The sequence below is a fragment of the Archocentrus centrarchus genome, chromosome 5 (genome assembly GCF_007364275.1).
Source record: "Archocentrus centrarchus isolate MPI-CPG fArcCen1 chromosome 5, fArcCen1, whole genome shotgun sequence".
Classification (NCBI taxonomy): Eukaryota; Metazoa; Chordata; class Actinopteri; order Cichliformes; family Cichlidae; genus Archocentrus; species Archocentrus centrarchus.
In genome coordinates, this window is record NC_044350.1 from 8,892,038 (window position 1) to 8,910,745 (window position 18,708).

General features: G+C 40.5%; 1 protein-coding gene across 1 annotated transcript in view; it reads right to left on the bottom strand.

Annotated features, from left to right (window-relative positions):
- The window catches only part of LOC115780303 (dynein heavy chain 1, axonemal-like), a 35,114-nt gene extending 17,431 nt beyond the window's left edge, over positions 1 to 17,683 (bottom strand). The window contains 40 exon segments of the mRNA XM_030729424.1: positions 925 to 1,044; positions 1,144 to 1,338; positions 1,428 to 1,605; positions 1,695 to 1,849; positions 1,925 to 2,016; positions 2,094 to 2,280; positions 2,386 to 2,472; positions 2,601 to 2,750; positions 2,839 to 2,952; positions 3,276 to 3,381; positions 3,483 to 3,671; positions 3,756 to 3,869; positions 3,974 to 4,137; positions 4,240 to 4,380; positions 4,458 to 4,637; positions 4,716 to 4,821; positions 5,016 to 5,137; positions 5,229 to 5,393; positions 5,500 to 5,712; positions 5,941 to 6,194; positions 6,305 to 6,503; positions 6,617 to 6,772; positions 7,964 to 8,105; positions 8,198 to 8,280; positions 8,371 to 8,490; positions 8,600 to 8,822; positions 8,959 to 9,155; positions 10,962 to 11,112; positions 11,267 to 11,565; positions 12,356 to 12,567; positions 12,679 to 12,836; positions 12,971 to 13,226; positions 13,339 to 13,509; positions 15,371 to 15,485; positions 15,567 to 15,717; positions 15,939 to 16,078; positions 16,080 to 16,123; positions 16,262 to 16,343; positions 16,448 to 16,618; positions 17,565 to 17,683. Of these exon segments, the coding sequence (XP_030585284.1) occupies positions 925 to 1,044; positions 1,144 to 1,338; positions 1,428 to 1,605; positions 1,695 to 1,849; positions 1,925 to 2,016; positions 2,094 to 2,280; positions 2,386 to 2,472; positions 2,601 to 2,750; positions 2,839 to 2,952; positions 3,276 to 3,381; positions 3,483 to 3,671; positions 3,756 to 3,869; positions 3,974 to 4,137; positions 4,240 to 4,380; positions 4,458 to 4,637; positions 4,716 to 4,821; positions 5,016 to 5,137; positions 5,229 to 5,393; positions 5,500 to 5,712; positions 5,941 to 6,194; positions 6,305 to 6,503; positions 6,617 to 6,772; positions 7,964 to 8,105; positions 8,198 to 8,280; positions 8,371 to 8,490; positions 8,600 to 8,822; positions 8,959 to 9,155; positions 10,962 to 11,112; positions 11,267 to 11,565; positions 12,356 to 12,567; positions 12,679 to 12,836; positions 12,971 to 13,226; positions 13,339 to 13,509; positions 15,371 to 15,485; positions 15,567 to 15,717; positions 15,939 to 16,078; positions 16,080 to 16,123; positions 16,262 to 16,343; positions 16,448 to 16,618 (6,102 nt within the window). The 5' untranslated portion in view covers positions 17,565 to 17,683.
- Between the last annotated feature and the right edge of the window lie 1,025 nt (positions 17,684 to 18,708).

The following is an 18,708-nucleotide window of genomic DNA, read 5'->3' on the forward strand; positions in this document are numbered from 1 at the left end:
ACTTGAGGAAACTGGACAAGTGAAGGGCAAAAGACATGGCAGGCCTAAAAAAAAAAAGAGCTACAACAGTTGAGCAGCATCTGAAAATAATATAGATAAAAAAATAATGATAATAAAAAAATCCAGCAAAGATCTGATACACGACCTGAGAGATGCATCTGGCCCTTCAGTTGGTGCATCTACTGTTCGTTGAAACCTCAGTGGAAGGGTGGCTCTCAAGAAGCTGCTCTTACATTCAAAAGGCCAAATTGCACAAGAACTGGACTGAAAGTCACTGGAAACAGATATTACTCTTACATACTACAATAATATCCTGACAAAGAATGGAACAAAATGAAGCCAACATCCAAAGAAGAGTTTTGGAATGAAGCCTGGAGAACTATTCCTGAACACTGCTCAAAGAAATGACAGGAAAGCTGCCTCAGAGAGATCAGGCGGTCAGAGCAAATATTGACTTTCAAGTTCATTACAATTGTACAAACTGTTTTTGCTTTATATAATGTTTCCATTTTAATAAAAATTTTAATATCATTAAAATGTGCACACATAATACATTACTGCACCTATTTTCCTAGCAAAATATAAAGAAATAAGGGGTGGCTAAAGACTTTTGCACTGTACTGTTTAATCCAACAAACCCAGCATTTTTCAGTGTCAGATTATTTTCTATATTGTATGATTATACATGACCAAATATGTTGATAACTGTATATTTATATTAATGCAAACAGCATTACATTTTTTAAGGAAACCAGATTTGTTCATCTCTTTCCAAGCAGATGGAAGAACTTCAATAAAGCACTCAGTATTTACCACATGCAGCTGTAACAGTGCTCTATTCTTCAGTTCATCTGTCCAATGACTGGATGTGAGATTTTGTTTTTTACAGTCTTTGATTCGGACACAGAGAAGATTCACACAAACCTCTTTGACATGGAAGGGACTGAAAAAGCAGTCCAGCAGTTTAAGCAGACTGCAGGTGAGGCTGCTGTCCAGAGATGTGATGACCTCCTTCACTGATGTGCGAACAAATGTAATGGAGTCCTGAATAAAATACAGAGAAAGTGCATAGATTTTAGTCATTCTATTCCAGCTAAAAGCTTTAAGGCTGTACTGTCTCAGTCATGCTGATTACTCTTTCACCTGCAGGAACCTGGCAAACAGTGAGCTGAGCTCCTCTTTGTATGGTTTCAGGGCTTTCGGTATCTGCCTCAGCCAGCACTCTGTGAAAGGGGTAAGGCCCAAAATACTGGGCTCCAAGTAGACCATACCACAGCGAGACACTGTCGCTGGAGATGCCACTGCCAGGTCCTGCACTTCAAACATCATGGTCATCACCTACTCAAGAAAGATGCAAAACAAAATTGGAGAAGAGACAACAGACTGACTGAAAGTCCGAGGTTGAGAAAACTAAACCTTCATCTTACATCAGTGAGCTTTATGATTTCGCCAGAGCTAAGACACAGCTTTTTGTTGTCATCCAGCACAGTGTTCATGTTCTCAATCCACACAGCATCCACTGGGCCGTCAAACATGTACCACTTTTTCTTCTGGTCCATAGATGCTACCCCTCCACGAATAAGACACGAGAGGATACCGTCTGTCCTACAGGGGTGGAGAAAAAGCCAAAATGTTGGTGTCTTTTTTTTTTTTTTTATCTTTTCTATAAATGGTTTAAAAAGAGGCATTCTTACCACTCATGTGTGAGCAAGTCATACTCTCCATAAAGTTGTCCCATGGTAATAGACTTTGGGTTGAGGACATATATCTCAACAGCTTCATAGACACCGCCGCTCATGGAGGGCTGGCCCTCCAGAGCTGTTATTGCTGCACCTAGAGTCTCATAACACTAAAATGCACAGTGATAATTGAGGTACAACAACACAAAAATAATAAACATTATAATGACATAGAAATTACTCACCTTGGTTTTACCTGATCCAGAAGGTCCCACCAACATCAGGCCATGTCTCACCACAGTGGTTTCATACAGCTGAATGCACTTATTAATATACCCTGGAATTCCCACACACTACTGTTATCTACTCACTCAAAATATTAAGATGAAAGCTTAAACATTTGGAAACACTGACCATCCACATCTTTGAGGTTGTTTGCGGTGCAGACACGACGGATGGACTCTTCCAGTGGGCCGTAATTGATCGGCTCCTGTTTGATCTTAGGAAAAAGATCGGACACAATGCCACTGAAGAGCTTCAGGTCGTCCTGTAAAAACTTTGGTACATTCACATCTTGAATAGCCCGAAGACAAATCAACTCCTGCAAGACAGATTGCACAATAATGTAATTTTAAAATTTGCCATCAAAAGCGTCTTCGTGGCTCACACAGCTACTTCAAGACACACAAAAGAAAAATAATGGCACCTCATTCATGCTGGGATTTTCCCTTTTCAGGTTTCCAGCAGCTGAGATCACAGTCTTCACAGCTCTCATACCAAAATCATAATGATCCTTGAGAGGAAAAAAGGCCAAAGTCAACACAATGAGTTCAACCATCTGTAACATTGTGACTGTTTTTTTCAACACGTGCACTACAAAGTACATCTCACTATAGGCTGTATCCTTCTCTGAGTCCATACCTGAGAGCTCAGTTGCTCAGAGGAGAGCTTGAAAGTTGTGGTGATCTTATTGGATAGAACTTTGGCATCACTGAAGCCAAATGAGTACAAGGAGATTTCAGCTATCATTGCATAGTTGGGGACCATCATGGCCACAGGACGAAACAGGGCCTGTAGAAGATATGATCTAATTTTTTGAACCTCATCAGCTTATCCTCAGTGTTATACAGTTACTGCAGTCCAAGCAATCACGTCAAACCTTGAGATTGTCGGGCAGTTCTGTGCGGCCAGCATAACCAGGATTCATAGTGATGAATACAGCACAAGAAGGGACAAGAGGGATCTCCACCCCCTCAAATACAAATCTCTCTGCCTAAAAACATAACATGAACACGTGTGCGCGCACACACACACACACACACACACACACACACACACACACACACACACACACACACACACACACACACACACACACACATATGAAAAGCTATTTTACTAAAAGCTTTAAACAATATTTATGTATAAAGCACTGTACAATACACTAATGCTCCCATGTTAGCCGTATTAAACTCAAATATAAACAATATAAAATGTATGCAACCATATCTTTTTTTTTTTTTTTTACTGAAATGCAAAAGAAAGCTTTAAATATTTATTGTAAGAATGTGAATTTTCAGTGAATCAGCTTCTCACCCTTTGCTGCTGGGCCTTTTGTATAGTGGTGATCTGTTGCGCCACCACAGACAACACCTCAACATCAATACGATTAAACTCGTCAAAGCACGCCCAGGCACCCGAGCTGCAAAATGTAAGCCAGATAAGGAATCACAAATGTACGATTCCACGTTCTGGAACAGGTGAAAGCAAAACCAACACTGTTTCATGCTAACAGGCTGTTACCTGGCCAGCCCTTTGAGAAATTTGCCCATTGCAATGAAGTCCAGCTGATCAGAGCAGTTGAAAACTACCGTCTGGATGGCCAGAGCCTTTCCAAGATCTTTAGTAGTTTCTGTCTTTCCTGTGCCTGCTGGACCAGCGGGTGCCCCTCCAAACTTCAGGTGCAGAGCTCCTGTTAGGGTCAAGTAGCATCTAAAAGAGCCAGATTAGTGTTCAAATGGGTGTATGATATTCAGTTAAAATCATGGTAGAGTAACCATTAGGCTTAACACCTACCTGTCAGTGAGGGGAGTAATGACCAGGCGTCCAGAGTTACCAAGGTACTCATACCCATACAAAAATTCTGCATTCACTGCACGGATGTACAAATCACCTCTCGCCCAGTAATACCTACAAACACCAGACGATCAATGTAACACTTATCCTGCATCCACAATATACAATATTTCACATTTACACTGCATATATGCAGAACAACAAAATAAACAGATAACCTAAGTTGGCTGATCCACTCAAAGTCATTGATGCTTGAGACCTCCTGCTCCACCATTTTGGCTGCTACATCCTTAGCATGGACTTCTATAACAATAAGGGCAGAGAGCACAGCTCGCTGCATCTTGGAGAGCTTCCCTCGCACAAGCTGCACCAAGTCACCCAACTTCACAAATAACAGATAGAAGGTTGTTATACCGTTCACTATGAGCAATAAATAATAAAATGGTTATATTTTTTACTGCCTAGTCTAATATTATGTCCACACCTGTGTCTGTAGCTGGGGATAAAGACGGGTGGCCAAGTCTCCCTGTTCCAAAGCTTTTGACACTTCAGCAGTCCAGAAGACCTGACAGCCAGCTATCACCACTTGACCCGGCCATGATAACACCCACTCTACACGTGATTGCTGAGAAAGGAGAGCATATAACATCTTACTAAAATGCTTATTACATATGAAAAACAATAAAAGTCAGGTTCATGTACCTCAGGGTAGTCTTTGAGTGAGCGGTCAATGTTATCCCTCAAAGTTGCTTTCATAGATTTCTCCACATCCCTCAGCCAGTCCTCCACATTACCAGTCGGACGCACTGGAAGGAACAGTTTTACTTCCTCCCCTTCTGCAGAGTACATGTGCGTGATCTGCAGGTCTGACTGAAACTGAAGCTAAGAACCGACAGAAGTCTTAGTCGCAGTGAACGCACGTTCTCTTTCCTTAACATGTAACAGTGAGCCAAAGCAAACCTGTGCAATGTTCTCAAAGCATTTACGCAGGTGTGGCTGAACAGCAGTGGGATCTTTGGTTTGGGACAGAATCTCCAGGAGCTCATCATCTGACAGGAAGTAAAACCTGCAAACAAATATTAATGGTGTAGCACATTAAACACAGTTACTTTACGTAGTGCCGCAACTCTGCTCATTTATAGCAGGAAAAGGCTGTTTTTTTTTGGGGGGGGGAGTCTCACTGTTTGAGACATGAGTTGTTAAGACGTGAAATTTAAAGAGGAAAAAAATGTTTTTAAGGACACTTTTCCCGTGACTTACCTGGGGAATAACACTCGTTTTGTCTCCAAGTACTCACTGAGACCCTTCTGCACCTCTTCCAAAAGAGTGTTGCAGTTCTTAAGTTCTGTTAGTAGACGAGCATCTGGACACAGCTCAATGACCTGGAAACAATCGCAAAAACAATCATATATACACACGAACACCAGTATTATCAAATTTTGTGTCACATGGAACTCTAAACCTCTCTCTGACCTTTTTATTATTAAAGGCACTTTTCATAATATGTCTCCATTTTTGTTCTATTTGCTGGTATCTTTTTCCTTCCTCGGGCAGCTGCTGGTTGATGTCATCAGAACTGAAGATGGGTTCTAGGTACAGCCAGGAACGCTGACATATCAGCCATTCTTCCAGCACATCCTGTATCCACCAAAAGAGGGCAGCAGCACAACATGAGACATCACACAACAATGCTGCAAGTCGCAAGACTTCCAGAGCTGATAGATTTCTGCGTGCGTGTGTGTACCTGAGTCAGTCTGAGCTTGCTCTCCCAGTTGCTGATCCGTGCCTCAAAAGTTTTTTTGAAGGGTGAGAAGGACATGCTCTGCATCATGACAATGTGGTCATCAAGCAGCTGGGATGCTTCGACTGGGTTTGTTAAAATGTAGGTTCCCGTGTCCTTGTAGGGCAAAACATCAACAACTACTGTCGACCAGTCTTGTTCCATCTTTTCCAGGGCCTGGGTGAAAATGTATGCAAAGCGGAAGCAGCACCAGTTTTTGTGAAAATATTCACACACACTGACAGCGTAGATTGGCAAAGTGAGTGGTTACCACTACTTTAAAACAGCAGGAGCACCCCTATCTGAGCTTTTATATTTATTTTATGATAAAAATAAGCAACATCACACCAATCTTTACAAACCCTATTCAAAACACTTTAGACTAGGATTCTCATTCAGCAGTACCTGCTCAATGGTGTATTCTTTCCCAGCCACTTCGGCCACTTGAGCTATGTCATCCACAAAGTTCTGTAGGCCAAGCTCCAGGCAGCGGGACAAGGTCAAGTTGGCTTTGGGCTTGACTGTAATTTGAATTCTTTCTGAAAGTATTTCCCAGTGGCGGCTCTTCATCCCTGGGTTTCTTAGTCCCTGGATTAGAGGGACATAAGGCCGGAAGTCCTCAATCTTGGTGCGAATTAGATTTGCCACCATTTGGCAGTCTAGAGTCATGTAAGGCACCAAGAGCAGCCCGTTAAACAACAAGTCAGTCACATTTTCAAAGGGAAACATAACTTTGTCAAGTTTAAATGGTAATACGCGTGTCACCTACCAGGAATGTCCTTGAACTGTTTAATACATTTGTTCACGGTCTTGTAGGCTTCAGTGACATTTCGCTCAAGCTGCTCAGGATCAATGGAAGACAGCGGGTCATGGAGCCAGCTTTCACTCCAATGCAGCCAATCAGACGTGGTGGTCCACAGATCTCTATAAGGCTGGAAGTCTTTTACAAGCTTCTGCAGATGATCGTACTGTCATATACATTCACACCCACAACAAATTGATACTCTTTAGTTTTTGAAACCCTCTGGAATGAATTAATCACACAAAAATGATTTAACATGATCCACTTGGTTTCACTTACATTTGTGACAGGCATACTGAACAAGCGTTCTCTGCTGTTGTAAGTTTGGGCCATAGTCTGGCACTCCTTAAGTTGCTTGCTTCTAAGCCTGACCTCGTTGGCCATCTCATGGGCATGATCAATGTCTCCATGGCTAGCAAACCCTGCAACAATCATCTAGAAATGCAGATTAGATAACAGACTGAGTAATTTAGAAACAACATCAATGTAATTAGTAGCTCTGCCATATAGTGGAAGCATGGTGCACTGTGTTGAATAAAGCAAAATTCAATTCAATTTTATTTATATAGCAAAAATACAGCACTTTAAATTGTAAGACTCTACAAAATTCAAGAGAAAACTCCAACAATCAGACAACCCCCTATGAGCAAGCACTTGGTGACAGTGGGAAGGAAAAACTCCCTTTTAACAGGAAGAAACCTCTGGCAGAACCAGGCTCAGGGAGGGGCAGCCATCTGCTGAAACCAGTTGGTGGTAAGGGGAAAGCGGAAAGATCAGAGGGAGACAGGACAAAAGAAACACTAAGTGAGAGCCAGAGTTTAATAATAACTAATAAATGCAGAGTGGTGTATAAACACATGGACAGTGAGAAAAGGAGAGTAAAAAGAAACAGTGCATCATGGGAAGCTTCCCAGCAGCCTATTGCTGCACAGAGAGTGTCTGTCTCACTAATCTAAATTGAAATCTAGTTTTACAGGAGAGGGGCCTGAAAGCTGAAGGCTCTGTCTCCCATTCTACTTTTAAATAGCCTAGGAACCACAAGAGCTGGCTTAAGTGCTTTTGTGATAATATTGTACTATTAATTCTTTAAGATAAGTTGGAGCCTGATTATTCAAGACCTTTTATGTGAGGAGAAGGATTTTAAATTCAGTTAACAGGGAGCTAATGAAGAAAAGCCAGTATGGGAGAAAGATGCTTTTTTCTAGTCCCTGTCAATGCTCTAGCTGCAGCAGCTTGGATCAACTGAAGGCTTGTCAGGGAGTTTTTAGAACACCCTGATAATAATGACTTACAATAGTTCTGCCTGGAAGTAAAAAAAATGCATGAATTAGTTTGTCAGCATCACTCTGACACAGAATGTTTCTAATTTATCAATATTGTGCAAATAAAAGAAGGCACTGGTACATATTTGTTTGGCGTGTGTGCATGACTGTTTAAGGACATATCCTGGTCAAAAATTCATCACAGTGTTACTGGAGGCAAGGTAATGACATCCGGAGTAAGCATCTAGTTAGACGCCATGTTTCTGAGATTTGTGGGGCCAAGTGCAATAACCTCAGTTTTATCTGAATTCAGAAGTAAAAAATTAGAAGTCATCCTGGAAAAAAACTTGTCAGTTGAGTAGACCTGCAGATTGTTTAAACGCTCCTCAAAGTTGTTCTGGTCAGTTAGCTGGGTCTTGCGGAAGGACTCCTCATCCTCCAAGTGCTGGGTGGCTGCTGCTTTCATCTGGTTGATTATCTTATTTGGCCATGCAATTGCTGTCCACCTGCACAGATAAATCCCTATACTGTAAATCCCACAAGGTATCCAATGATCTAAAACCAATTCCCTTTTAATTGATGATAATTATACACTTACTTTTTGTTGACATCATTGTCTGGAATACAGTGGAAAAATTCTTCTATGAGCTCATAGTCTGATAATGTCTTGCCAAGATGTTCCTGTTGACAGATTAGAAAAAGAAGGATAGATTCATAAATTAATTCTTCATTTAATATGTACTACAGAAGCACCCACTTCATCCATTCAACCTTGTAACTCTTAAGCTGTTGTGGGATTTGTTTCATCCACTCCCTCTTTTCACTCAGGTCCTCGACGTTATGGGGTTTTTCACGTAGCTTTCTGTCAATGATGTCACATTCTTCACATGCCTAAACATAAAAAAATAACCAAAATTCAATGAGAAAAGCAATAAAAATGTAGGATGTATGTAAAAGATAATAATTTATGTGCAAAATAGAATAAAATACATAGCCTTACCTTGTCAATCTGTATACGTAGCTTCAGAGCAAAGTGGTCTAGCAGTGCCGTAGCTAAACTCTTTTTTTTCTTTGTGAGAGACTTGCATACAGCATCAACACGAACAAGAAATGGACCAATCACTAAAGAGGATGGCAAGGACTGTTCAATTATTTCCATTTCTTTGAGCTGCTGCTCCACCTCTTTTTTCAGTTCTTGTGATGAGCCTTCCGCATTCTGAGATCTGGTAGCCAAATGACAAACAAAAAAAAAACATGAGTTCATGTAATAAAGAATGCATCCTAAATAGACCATAAATCCCACTGACCCAAATCTTACACTTGTGAAAACTGGATACATAATTTCAAACACAAACTTACGTGAGAATGTAAGTTTCTATGTCCAAATTATGTAGCTCCACGTATTTCTCATATTCAGCAGCATAAGCCCTGAGAGGTATGGTTGCTTGGATTAGAACACTGCGGATCTTCTCTCTCAGCTCACTGACTTCTGGTTCCCCCAAATGCACAGATTCAAGCAAAGGCTCTCCAACCATCAGCAACTTCTGCAACACAAACTGGTACGGGCACGAGCAAAACAGTTGAAATATCGTCATTTTCAAAATCCATGACCACAGGAGTGTACAGTACTGTTAAAAAAAAAGGTCTTGAGTCACCCCTCATTTCTTTATATTTTTCTTACAAGGAGCCAGAGCGTCCTGTAATTTTTCAAAGTGGTATTGAGCAATAGCTCTCCAGGCTTTCTGAAGGTCTTTCAAAGTTTTCACTCATTTTCAGTGCTTATACGTGACCATTTTCAGAGGAATGGGTTTTTATGGTTTTTAAGCCCCTTAACACTGACTTATGAATCATTCAAACATAAAAAATACATTTAACTCAAGTGATGACCCAGTGTTGTGTCACCACATAACAATGTAGCAAAGAACCATTTTTAAATTATATCTTTAGGTATTGACTAAGAGCCTGTCGCAAAACCACAAAAAATTCTAAAGATAACACATGTTAACATTCATAAATGAGCATCTTTGCATCTACAAGATGGTTCTCAAAGAGCTATGACAAACCTGACATGGTGTCCCTGAAGAATTTAAGGAAAATGGCACTACCTCCTTTAAGCGACCTGGAGAAACTGCTTTATGAAGGGAACTCGCCTTGTTTTATTTCAAAGATGTATTTTGTCTTAATGTGCTGCTTCAAAGCCAGGGTTACACAAGTCAAGGGAGAGGTGGGAGACCGACTTACATGTAGCAATTGATCCAGAATTATGGTCTGAATTATGTCAAAAATGTGTAAATGTAACCATTAGTAGTAGGTACAGGTTGACCCATTATAATTTTCTCCATCAAACCTATATTACGCCACAAAAAATACATAAATATAAACCAGAGTTATCGCATCTGTGTTTTAGATGTGGCATTGAAGAGGGTTCATTCCTGTATAGCACATGGAATTGCACAAAGGTAAGCACATTCTGGCAGGACTTCTCTGATATTATGTCAAAACTTATAGGGGTGTCATTTCCATCTGATCCTCAAGTATGTTTATTAGGAGACTTTACAAATCTGGGTACACAATTATGAAAATGTCAACAGAAGTTTTTGGAAGTGGCTCTATGCGTTGCCAGAAAGTATAAAGCTATTACGTGGAGGTCTGACTCCCAGCTCTCCATTTCCAGGTGGTTCTCAGAGATGAATAACTGTGTTCCACTCGAAAAGATTACCTACTCTCTTAGAAGCGATTATAAAACCTTTGCTAAGATTTGGCAGCCTTATTTGACTTATGTGGGCACTATGCTAGTGCCTCTATTAGATTCTACATATTACATTTTATAATGCTGTCAGTCCAGTCACCATGGTATTGTCTTGCTTTCCTGGAGATCTCTTTTTTTTTTTGTGTGTGTGATGTGGGTTGGGAAGGGAAAGGTATATTGATATATTGTCTATGTTTGTTAATGTTTTGTAACGTAAAAACTTATAAATAAAGTAAGAAAAAAAAAAGAATTTAAGGAAATTGGATAAGTGGAGGACAAAAGAAGATATGGCGGGCCTAAAACTCTAACTACAGCAGCACCAACATCCAAAGAAGAGATTTGGATGTCCTTCAAGAGGCCTGGAGAACTATTCCTGAAGACTACTTCTTTACAATTGTACAGCTGTACTCTGTTTTGGTCTTTATTATTATTATTACTATGTTATTTCTAATTATGTTGCAGCATTTCAATTGCTGCACTTACTTACCATTTTCCTAACAAAATCCAAGGACACAAGGGATGGCTTAAGACTTATGCACAGTACTGCATTATGAAATTTTCAATGCATTCTCATTTGCAATTCATGGTGTGTGACCCAGCAGATTTGATTTACCCTATCAAGCAGTGGTACGCTACGTGTGGAAATAATGGCCTTATCGAACAGGTTCACCATGGATGTCGAAAAATTCTCCAAGGGAGTGCTGTAATGAACCCCAGTCTTATTCAGAACCAAGTCCACCAAGAAAAGAGGATTTTTCTTTGGCCTAGACATGGATAATGATGACATATTACTGACAAAAATAATTCACCATTAAAAACTCCACAAAAGCAGCCTCTGTGTATGTATATTGAATTCCAAATTATATTAAGACAATGGAAAAGGAAAAAGGAAAGTTGTGCAAATGCATTCTGTCCTACATGTAGGGGCTAGTGTTCAGGTTGTTCCCCCAGACCAGGTCCTGGGGACATGTCAGCACACTGTGGCAGGCGTCCATCACCACCTTGGTAAGTCTGGCAAGTGAGTCCTGCACAAGGAAGCGCAGGGAGTCCTGCATGTTGTAGTGCACCACAGCCAGGAGTTTAGTCAGCTTGGAAACCTTGTAGATGTCCCAACAAGTCTCATTTATGTTGTACGCGCCCTTGCCCACATTCCTAAGGTTGTACCGGATGCTGTTGCTCAGCTTGGTGATCCAGGTGTCCCTAAGAAACAATTTTATCTGGATAAGGAAGAAGAGATTTTTTTTATTTGTGTGAGTTTCAGGTTTATTCTTTGTCTTTGTCTTTCTGGTCATTCCCTGCTAGTGATAATCAGCAACAGAATTCATTCACTGTTAAATTTAAATAAATTTGAACTATATTTCCTTTTCTCCTGTACCGCTGTGACTGGGATTTTGTTTTAAGCTGTTGCTGATAATCTTCTGGGAAAGGTTTGACCACATATAAGCCACATTTGCTACATGTGTAGTTATCGCCATACAATCAAACAGTAAATTCAAATCTTTACCTAAAAGAAACAAACACTTCAGTGCTTTAAGATCTAGTCTGATTTTGGTAAAGATGAAATGAATGTTCTCATATTAGCTTATTAACTATGTACACTACCTTATTTACATGTTTTTTTTTTTCCATTTTTGGCCACAGCTGCTTTTTTGTGACCGTGGAGAGAGACAGGAAATGGGGGAAAGATACAGGGGAAGACACACGGGCAAATCGGCGCCGGGCCGGGACACGACACGAACCCAGGCCGCCCGCACCGCAACGCGGCATGTGTATGTGGTCGCCAGCTTCACCACTAAGCCACCCAGACGCCCAACTTACTTACATGGTTAATGCACGTTTCTGTTTGACTCTCAGATTACTTCAAACCTTCTATCAGTTTCTGAAGTCAGAACAAGAGAGCGGCAGTTTTCCTTAATGAAAGCATTTAAATTGTTCGTGTCTGCTGATGCATAATCCAAATAATAAGACCCATGTTTTTACCCCAATACCCTCTCAGTGCTACAGTACCTGAGTGTGGATCTGAGACTGGACAGCTTCAAATTTCTCCAGTGGAAGCGGTTTAACCAGTTTCACGTTGAATAGCCTCATGTTTTCTACTTGTTTGCACTCACACCAAATTTCAGACAACGCACAGATCACCTCTGGCTTAGTTAGCATTGACCTGAAGATAAATGCAGCTCGATTCTCCCCATAGGCAGAGTAAGGAACTGCTACATGTCCTGCATAGATAAAAGAAACCAGTCTTTTGATTCTGAAGGTGTTAGCTGATGCTACATTCCTTTAATTGGAACTGGACTGAACACAAAAGTATAAAAGGCTAAATGTCTTACTTTTTGGTGGTACATGCTCAGGGGTCTTCTGTGGCAGGGTGATATTTGAAAACTCTTCAGGGTAGCTCATCACTACTTTGTCAAAGATCAAGCGGTTCATTGTACGGTCATACTCCAATCTGACCTCCTTCTCCAAGCCCGCAACACACTCCTCTAAACTGCACACATAATCTTGCCTTTATTCATGCTGTTAGTTAGTTAACACTTAAACTCAGAGGGATCTAACTTAAAAAAGCAGATCATAATAAGCAAGGAGAAAACTGCAGCAGTACTAAGACATCAAATTACTCACTTTTTCAGTTTAAGACCAGGCGCTGACAGGGCATGTCTTTTGATACTCTGGAGACTGCCAGTATTGAGAGATGGTGTTCTCCTACAGATGGGCATGCAGTCCACAGATAAGTGGTAGAGAAGAAGAGCCTCTGTTTCCTTCCTGTACTGCAGGGCAAACTGGATCCGCTCAACAAAGATACGTGGGTCTTCAGCACAGAATAGCAGTCTGATCCTGGGTACCCAGTACTTGCTGCCCGCAACTAAAGAGTTTGTGCCTACACAGCAGAGGGTGACAGATCAGTGACGTAGTCAGTAACAGCAAAGACAGAGACAAAGAAAAATTATGAGACAATTCTGTTACTAGAGTTCAAAGACATATAAACTAACCGGGGAATGTACTCGTTTTGTGTTCATCATTCATAACAGGACTTCCTTTTTCATCTGTCTCTCTGCTGTCATGGTGGACCTTCTGTACCAGATACTGACATTTCTCCTTGGAGTAATCAAGAACTCCAACTAAGTGCCAGCTGTACTTCAGAGGTGTGCTTGAAGGGTCATCTGCAAAAGAACAGAAAAGAATATCATGTTACATAAAGGAGATGTAAACCACAGATATGCACTCAAGGGATTTAATAACGCACCAATATCTTTATTTGTAAATTTGTAAAAATGTAGTTTGTGTTGTATGCAAATGACCACTCATAATTGATTCTGATTATCTTAAACTGAATATCCTAACCTAATCAGTGGCAAATCAACCATAAAAGGACCAAAGAAAGCTGAAAAACATAAGCACCATACATTGTTGAGGTGACATAGCTGCAGGTCACAAGACACAATCAGTCATTAGTCTGCCTCTCATCTGCACTGATTATGGCAGCAACATGCCTCCTCGTGGACAGGCACAACCTCTGGATGCAATCCTGTGGGATAGTAGCCCACTCTTCACTCAGTGCTGCCCAGAGTTGCTGCTGAGTTTGTGGAAGAAAATTATGCTGCCCCACTCTGTCACTCAACAACAACTACACAGGTTTTTCCATAGGATTGAGATCAGGGCTCGTTGCTCTGGCAACTTGTCTGGTGGTCCGACCTGCCTCCAGCATTCCAATGGCCCAATCCCAGCTAAACTGCGCCTCATAGTTACATTCTCACAAATGTAATTATGGCGGTAGGGTGTGGTTCGGGGCATGGCTGCAAAGGAGAGGTGGAGCAGTGGGTTCTGAGATCTCTGCCGCCACCCTTTTTGTTCAGAGGTTCTGACTATAGGCTCTGGCACTGTCCTACATGACTTTTGTGCTGCTTTTTAATGTTGCAATGAAATTAAAGTCAAAATTAAGCAAAAGGCACGTGCAAAGTTGCTACAATATTTTACTTTGTGTGTTTAAATTGGTATTTACAATAAACAATCCTTCTTTTGAGCTGATGCTAAACTTAGCTAATGTTAGCTTACAATATGTTTGATAAACAATAACAAAATGAACATCTTAATCTTACTATAATACACAAAATCTGTGCATGTACGTGTGTGTGTGTGTGTGTGAGTGTGCGTGTGTTTGTTTCTTTGGACCACCAAGCTCCCCCTACAAACATCAGGAATTGAGCAACCAAACTTGTCACAGGAGCACGTCTTAGGCACCTGAAGGTTCTTACCTATATCAAACATTATGAAATTAACATGCTAAAATGACCTGTTCTTAGCATTTATGCACCTATAACACCTTATAAAAGCATACTATCGTTTGAATTCCATAACAGTATTATCTCATTTATATCCACAAAAGCTAAATTATATATATTATGACATTATGGTGTTACCTAGTAACCACCTAGCAATGACTAAAATGACCCCTTTTTTACATTTATGCACCTACAACACCTTACGAAAACATCAAATCATTTTCATTTTACAGCTAAGACCACCAACAGGCCAAACAACACTGTAGCATGGACATGTACTAGATAAAATAATTTATCAGAAGGATAGGCTCCAGCCCCCCCGCGACCCTGAAAAGGATCAGCAGAAGAAAATAGATGGATGTGAATATTATTTGTTAATCTGTCAACCAGAGATTGAGTTGTATATGTTATTGTGCTAAGGAGTCCTAAATTACCTAAGTTATGTGTCCAAGCGTTAAATCTGTTTCGTGACACTAACAAGTACAGTAGCAGTTAACGTGCATATGTACCTAAACTGTAGCTACAAAAGCATTTAAAGCAGAACAGCATTGCTGAGATGGGCTTATTTAGTGTGCAGAATACCAGAAGTTAGGACATATTCATGGCCAGCAGTACTAAGTAGAAGAGACTGGACCAAAATGGGCCTACACAGACCTAGGAGGCCAAGTTCCAACTCCAACAGCAGCAATACAGCATCTACATGTACATATTTATGATACTTTACCAGGAGCAATTTCATCACCTGTAGGCAGCAGGGCTTTTCCAGGAACAGGTTTTTGATCAGGCGATCCTTCAGCATTACCTAAAGCTAGCCAGTCTTCTGGAGTCCGGCAGTCATACTCCTCATTGTCAAATACCTCAATAAAAAACAACAAAAGATTAGTGTCTTATGTTGTAAAAAGGAAAAAAAAAAAAAAAAAAGCTGGTAACAGACTCACCTCCAATGGGAGGAAGGGAGAAACAGGACTGTCTGGTGTGGTCACATGCTCATCATCATTTTCCAAAAGACTTGGCAACAGGAGATCAGAATCTATGCCCTTTTGAGCCAAGAGCTCTTCAACATGTAAATTTAAGTATTCCCGTCGACGTCTGTTAAAAACACAGTATAAAAATGAATAGTTAATTCACAGCAGTACTTGTGTCTCTATTAAAAGCTTCTGTAGAATAAAGAAAACTGAACATGTATTGCATGCTATATGAGATGTATCCTACTCCCTCAAAGGTGACCAGTGAATCTGGTCTTGCGGTATTCAAAATAGCCCTGACTACAGAAGAAGATGCCATATGTAGTGCACATAAACAGTACATACCTCTCTATCGCTAATTTGCGGGGTATCATGCCTGGATGGATTTCGTAGGCTATTTGGACTTTGGGTTTATCTCCACCCTGACAAAAGTATGAAGTCTGTGAGGAAAATGAATTATGTGGTACATGTGGTACATGGTAATCCTTCGGCAGCACAGCTGAGCTGATCGGGTGGAGTCTTGATGATTCCTAGTGAAAAAAAAAAAACAGAAGGAAGATTTTACAAATAGCACAAAAATTTTATTTTCTAGGAGAACTTTTATAATGCAATAGTAAAATGTCAGAAATATTGATTTAAAATGACTAAAAGTGTCATGTACTGCTCACCCTTTAGTGTGTTAGAATGACCTGACTTCAGCATGGATTGCCCCTGTGAAGTCGGCTGGGGCTTTGGTGTGGATGTACAAGTCTGAAGCATACGCATAAACAGTCACTCAGAGCAAAACAGCAGCAGCCCACTATTTTGCAGGCATAGAACAATTATTTAATTAGAAGAGCCAAATGAGCCCTTACCTGGAATTTGAGGGTAGAAATGATATCAGAGTATATTCCCTTGTGTTCTGTCATATAGAATTTTTCGACTGGCAGGAATTTGTATCTCTGACTTCGAGTTGGAGTCTTCGGCTCTGGGGGATTTCTGGGGGGGTGAGGCACTCCGAAACCAGGAAATCCTTCGTCGTCCATCTTTATGTAGGATAAAAATAATGTACCTGTGAACTTCATTGTTCACTGGGTTTAGTCACCTGCTTCTTTAAGGATATGCTTTAACAAATGTTAAATGTAGGGTGATTAAAATATGGATGTGAAGCTTATGTGCTACTGATTTAGGCACTACTAATGCAGCTTATATTGCGAAAAGGAGAAAGGGAACTTGACATTACTTAACCCTGAATACACCTGTTGTGTCAAAAAGTGATTCTGTGTTTTTTTATGTGTAATATCATTGCTTATATTGGTAAATAGACTGCAGTCAACAGGATTTATGAAGAGCTTATATATAAAATAAAGAAATGACCTGTTTTGCAAGTATCTTTATGACTCTATGTTATTGTACCAACATTATAATTAATCCACTTCTTTTTGGCCACTTCATTTATATTTAAAGAACTGTGATTTTAAAACCCTCTTGGCCAGATCTCTCTTAAAAGTACTTTTTAAAAATGTCAGTGACAGTTTTTTACCCTGATAAATAACGAATATCTAAAAGTCACTTTGACAAAAACTGATTGCAGTTTCTACTTTGTGACTGGAATGTTGTTTCTGGCTCAAAATGACTTGATTAATTCATGAGGGATATATCTAACATATATTTCACAGACTCTGGGCCAAAGGACATTTAACAGTTTAATACAGCCAATCTTTTTTTTTTTTTTTTTTGGCAAATATAGAAAACTCACTTTTGGCAGAAAATCACTTTTTGGCACAACGCCGGTACATTTTGACCGACTTTAGCTGCCAAACAATAGTGACCAAGTGATAGAAGTCTTGTAACCGACTGGCTGTTATAAAATGAGCTGGGTGCTTAGGGTTAGCATTCAGAATTTGTGTTTGCCTTTTCAGCATAAAACTAACAAGCAGCATCTGGTAATGTAAACTCTGTAAGCGAAAGGAAACAACAAGTACGACATACCGTATTTTTAATTCACTTGCTTCTTCCGTGTGTCGCCCACATAGCTAAACTACTGCAGAGCTGAACTCTTTTAATGACTCTCAGTTTCTGAGTGGAAGTTAACTGCAGTTAGCGTCGCGTGACTGACGCGGTAACGGTTGTCACGGGGACGAGCAGGCCAGCAGAGGGTTGCAGAGTAACAGCTGCAGGGTAACACAGACCGGCGTGTTTGGTATCCTTTTATTTCAGCACTAACAGCCCAGAGATTCGTGCTACATTTTGACACGATATATTCTCAAAATCTCTGTTATTTAGGATACACTGCTGCCTCATTTTCTTTGTAGTATTTTCCAGCATTAGGCAGGCTAACATCCATTTGACCATAATGAAAAGTCTTCCCTTCAAATGTGTTGGGTAAAAGCCAGACCTTCAGAAAAGTGCATTCCCTGCAGAGTCAGTCAAAATATGGGACATTGTCTCAAGATGTGGGCCAGGGGGACAAGGAATAAAATGCAGTCCCACATAAATAGGGACATCTGGTCATCCTATCTGCAACTATACACAGAATTAATTTACTTATGTCAAACACAACAGGTTCCATTGTTACAACCTGCCCTACTACTGTCTTAAGCTGCAATACAACCATTTTTTCTTCATTTATTGTAACAATAAGGTGCTTCTATTGGCCAAAAAAAAAAAGGAAGAGGACAGGGAGAAGGTGTGTTAGGAAACAGCAAGAGAGAAGGAAAGTAGGAGTGTGGAGGTGAGAGTAGGGACTATGTAGGGACTATTGACTGACTAGTAAAAGGAGAGAGATGGCTGATATGATGGAGAATAGGAAGGGAGCTATATTGTCTGTGCAAGAGACCAGGTGGAAGAAGAGCAAGGCCAGGAGCATCTGAGGTGGATTAAAACTGTTCTTCCAGGGTGTAGATAAGAAGAGAAATGGAGTAGGGGTAATCTTGAAGGAAGAGTAACGTAAGTAGTGTTGTAGAGGTGAAGAGAGCATCAGACAGGATCATGAGTTTGAAGCTGGAAATCGAAGGTGTGATGTCGAATGCTGTCAGTGTGTATGGCCCACAGGTTGGATGTCAGAAAAGAAAGAGAAATTCTGGAATAAGCTGGATGAAGTGGTAGAGAGTGTCCCCAGAGAGCGTAGAGAGAG